This window comes from Myotis davidii, unplaced genomic scaffold (genome assembly GCF_000327345.1).
Source record: "Myotis davidii unplaced genomic scaffold, ASM32734v1 scaffold2573, whole genome shotgun sequence".
NCBI classification, from domain to species: Eukaryota; Metazoa; Chordata; class Mammalia; order Chiroptera; family Vespertilionidae; genus Myotis; species Myotis davidii.
The window spans coordinates 25,181-29,516 of record NW_006284359.1 but is presented as its reverse complement, the minus strand read 5'-3'; the positions used below and the strand labels follow the sequence as shown (position 1 = coordinate 29,516).

The 4,336-nt window shown below is 53.8% G+C and overlaps 1 protein-coding gene across 7 annotated transcripts in view; it reads left to right on the top strand.

Moving 5' to 3' along the window:
* Positions 1-4,336, top strand: part of IKBKG (inhibitor of kappa light polypeptide gene enhancer in B-cells, kinase gamma) — a 13,478-nt gene that overhangs the window by 2,242 nt on the left and 6,900 nt on the right. For 4 of the 7 annotated variants that reach the window (XM_006754772.2, XM_006754773.2, XM_006754776.2 and 1 more), the window contains exons 2-4: positions 45-296; positions 1,704-1,915; positions 3,513-3,631. In XM_006754772.2, coding sequence (XP_006754835.1) covers positions 110-296; positions 1,704-1,915; positions 3,513-3,631 — 518 coding nt within the window. In that variant the 5' untranslated portion in view covers positions 45-109. Of the gene's footprint in view, positions 1-36; positions 297-1,703; positions 1,916-3,512; positions 3,632-4,336 lie in introns of those variants that run through there. The other 3 variants (XM_015571748.1, XM_015571753.1, XM_006754775.2) reach the window with 2 other exon arrangements.

Here is a 4,336-nt window from a genome sequence, read left to right as displayed (position 1 = left end):
GAGTGGCCCCAGAGCTGCTGACATCTGCGCTCCTTGTCCTGCAGGGGAATCTGCACAGGTCCCGTGTGACGCTCCTGCTGCCTTTCTCTTCCAAACCTTGACTTGTTGGATGAGCAGGCCCCCCTGGAAGAGTCCGCTGTGTGAGATGGTGCAGCCCAGCGGTGGCCCGGCTGGGGACCAGGACATGATGGGTGAGGAGTCTTCTCTGGGGAAGCCGACCATGCTCCACCTGCCTTCGGAGCAGGGTGCTCCTGAGACCTTCCAGCGCTGCCTGGAGGAGAACCAAGAGCTCCGAGGTGAGGACAGTGGGCGTGGAGTAAGAAGTCAGGGGACCCAGTCCTGCTGGGGGAAGGCTTATTCTGCTCGCCTGTGCCTCTGTGTCTGGTGGGTCTAGGCCAGTGGTTCTCAACCTTCCTCATGCCGCGACCCTTTCATACAGTTCCTCAGGTTGTGGTGACCCCCAATTTCATTGTCACAAATTGAACATAATGAAAGCATACTGATTAATCACAAAAGCAATATGTAATGATATATGTGTTTTCCGATGGTCTTAGGCGACCCCCAAAGGGGTCGCGACCCACAGGTTGAGAACCGCTGGTCTAGGCGGACGTCTGAGAGCCAGCTAGCAATTCAAGCTCAGTCACCCTCCCTCAGTGTTTCAGGTGGATTTCCCTGGAAGCATACTGTGAGACAGAGATGAATGTGCAGGAAGTTTCTTTTTTTAAAAAAATTGATTTCAGAGGGGAAGGGGGAGAGAGACAGAAATGTCAATGATGAGAGAGAAACATTGATCAGCTGCCTCCTGCACGCCCCCCACTGGGGATCGAGCCCACAACCCAGGCATGTGCCCTGACCGGTAATCGAACCATGATCTCCTGATCCATAGGTAGATGCTTAACCACTGAGCCACACTGGCTGGGTAGGAAGTTTATTTAGAGTGCTCTGAGGACCAGAATGGGAAGGGAAGGGAAAGACAGGCCAGAGGCAGGGGTGGGCAGAGGGAGAAGCTGAGCTGCAGTGCAGGCCAAGCTCTGGAGCTGAAATGACCCTTCTGAGTTGTCCCAAGTTGGGCCAATGTGGCCAGGTGTTTGTACTTCCATACTGATTAGTCATTAAGTGCTGGCTATCCTGGGAATGGGGCATGGCCTTTTGTGGGAAGGGGCGTGGCCTTCCCTGGGAAGGGCCTATGGGCTGCTTTGGGAAAGAAAGGGAGGAGTCTTGGGCTCCTGACCTCGGGCCAGGTGTCTCTGTGAAGAGCCCTCAGCTGAAGGCCGTCCTTCAGCTGCCTCCTCCCCACATGTGGATGGGGGTTGAGTTTTTTCCTGGCCACCCCATCCCTGTCTCCACCACAGCCCCCACTCTCACCCCCCACATCCTCACCTGAATCGGTGACAGTTTCTCCAGGTCCCAGTGGCCATTGTACTGTGCCCCTCAGGCACCACGGCTGTCCCTGGGTGTGGTGCATCCTCTCTCCTCTGTGTGACAAGGCCTCACCCCTTGATCATACCTCCGGGGCTCCAAATCTGCTCCTTTGGTAGTTAGGTGTAGCCCCAGGTGCCCAGGTGGCATCTCGAGCTTCTCATTCAATGAGACTCTGTGTGAGAGGCGGCTCGGTGTTACGGGGAATGCACTGTGCCAGACCACGGGGCTGGCAGGCTGGCTTCCAGGGCTTACCTCCCCTCGGCTGTTTTCTCTGCTGCCAGATGCCATCCGGCAGAGCAACCAGATGCTGCGGGAGTGCTGCGAGGAGCTGCAGCGTTTCCAGGGCAGCCAGAGGGAAGAGAAGGAGTTCCTCATGCAGAAGTTCCAGGAGGCCAGGAAACTGGTGGAGAGACTGAACCTGGAGAAGCTGGACCTGAAGAGGCAGAGGGAGCAGGCCCTACAGGAGGTGGAGCACCTGAAGAGATGCCAGCAGGTAGCCCAGGGGGCAAGCAGGCCTTCTCCCAGGAGTGGCCAAGCTAGGGGCTCTGGCCCCCTGTGCGACCAGCCTCGGGCGTTCTGCAAACCCACAGGGATGTCAGTGTTTCCAGAGGGGTCCCCCAGAGCACCCTCAGGAGTGGCGGTTACTATGGAGGGGTTACTGCACAGGGATCAGGGATGGGGAGCACTGAGTCTCAACCCGGGGCTAGGGCAGCTTGAGGTTACGGGGATCTGGTCCGGACTGTTTGATGAGGGAGATCAGGCAATTGCGAGTTTCGACATCTTTTGTTTAGAAACCTATTTTATTTTATTTTAATATATTTTATTGATTTTTTACAGAGAGGAAGGGAGAGAGATAGTTAGAAACATCAATGAGAGAGAAACATCAATCAGCCGCCTCCTGGACACCTCCCACTGGGGATGTGCCCGCAACCCAGGTACATGCCCTTGACCGGATTCGAACCCGGGACCTTTCAGTCCACAGGCCGACGCTCTATCCACTGAGTCCGCAGCCCAGGCATGTGCCCTGACTGGGAATGGAACCGTGAGCTCCTGGTTCCTAGGCCGACACTCAACCACTGAGCCACTCCGGCTAAGCAGCTCTTTTTTTTTTTTAATCCTCACCCGAGGATATTTTTTCATTGATTTTGAGAGAGTGGAAGAGTTTGACAAAAATATCAATGTGAGAGAAACACGTCGATTGGTTGCCTCCTGAACGAGCCCCGACCAGGGCTCGGGACGGGGAGGAGCCTGCAACCAGGTATGTACCCTTGACCGGAATGGAACCTGGGACCCTTTGGTCTGCAGGCTGATGTTCTATCCACTGAGCCAAACCGGCAAGGGCTCTTTTTTTTTTTTTTTTACTATTTAGCCTGAAAACTTGATCTACATATTTTTTTTCTTTTTAAAAATATTTTTATTGATTTCAGAGAGGGAGAGAGAGATAGAAACATCCATGACGAGAGAGAATAATTGATCGGCTGTCTCCTGCACGCCCCACACTGGGGATTGAGCCTGCAACCCAGGCATATGCCCTGACCGGGAATTGAACCGTGACCTCCTGGTTCATAGGTCGATGCTCACCTTCTGAGCCAAACCGGCTGGGCTAGACAACTTTTGAATTTTGTGGCTGGCAGAGGTCTTCTGGGAAGAGTGTCATTAACACCTTACCTTCTAGTGGCCCCGGGCCTGTGGAATAGAGCGTGTACTTTTGTCGCTGTCTTTGTGTCTCGCCTCCCTTGGCATCTAGTCTCAGAGAGGCTGAGAGATTCCTGCAGGGCTCAGTCCTCACGGCCTGGTCGTCAGTGTTAGGAGACTTGAGGCCGCTCTGTGCTGGGTCTCATCATACCCCATCCGCAGAGATGAGGAGGGGCTCATGGGACTCGACCCCTCTCCATTGCATCAGTTGCCTGGCGGGGGTTTGGCAACTTCTGAAGGCGAGAGGTGAGATGAGTAGGGGCGCTAAGGGCGGGAGAGAAGCCCTCAGGGTGATGCATCTTAGCACTTGCAGGCTGCCCCAGGGTTTGGGGCCACCAAGGGTGGGCAGCTGGTGAAAAAGCATTGCTGACAGGAAGTGGCTCTTTTTCATGTAGCAGATGGCTGAGGACAAGGCCTCGGTGAAAGCCCAGGTGACGTCCTTGCTGGGGGAGCTCCAGGAGAGCCAGAGTCGCTTGGAGGCTGCCACCAAGGATCGGCAGGCTTTGGAATCCAGGTGAGTGGCGAGGGCACGCCCACCTGGAGGCCTCTGTCAGGGCACCTGAGAAGACTGAGGCCATTTAGGTGTCTCCGGGGGTTCCTCTGTGAGGGGGGACTAGAGGACTGTGAGTCAGCACAGGGGCATGGAGACAGGTGCTTAGCTGAGCTGTGCCCTGACCAGGAATCGAACCATGACCTCCTGGTTCATAGGTCGATGCTCAACCACCAAGCCACGCTGGCTGGGTATCAGCACCTAACTTTTATCTGATAACAGATGGAAATCTGTGTTACATGTACATATACCTATACCTATACATATACTTGTATATATACACTGAATGGCCAGATTATTATGATCACCTGACATTTGTAGGCAAATTAGCTATTTCATGCTGAAGTTGCTAGAGGGCTAGACCATTATAAATGTCTGAGTAGCACAACATACCTAGGTATTGTTGCTGATCAAGTTCATCCTATGATGTTGATGGCATATCCCAATGGAGATGGCTTCTTCCAACAAGACAGTGCTCCATGCCATGGTGCTCGTATTGTGCAGGAGTGGTTTCAAGAACATGAGGGAGACTTTACCTTGCTTAGGTGGTACCCACAATCACCAGATCTCAATCCAATTGAGCATTTGTGGGACGAAGTTAAAAAAGCCATCAGGCAGCTGGTTCCACAACCATCAAATCTCACAGAGCTGGACATTCTCCTCCTCAGC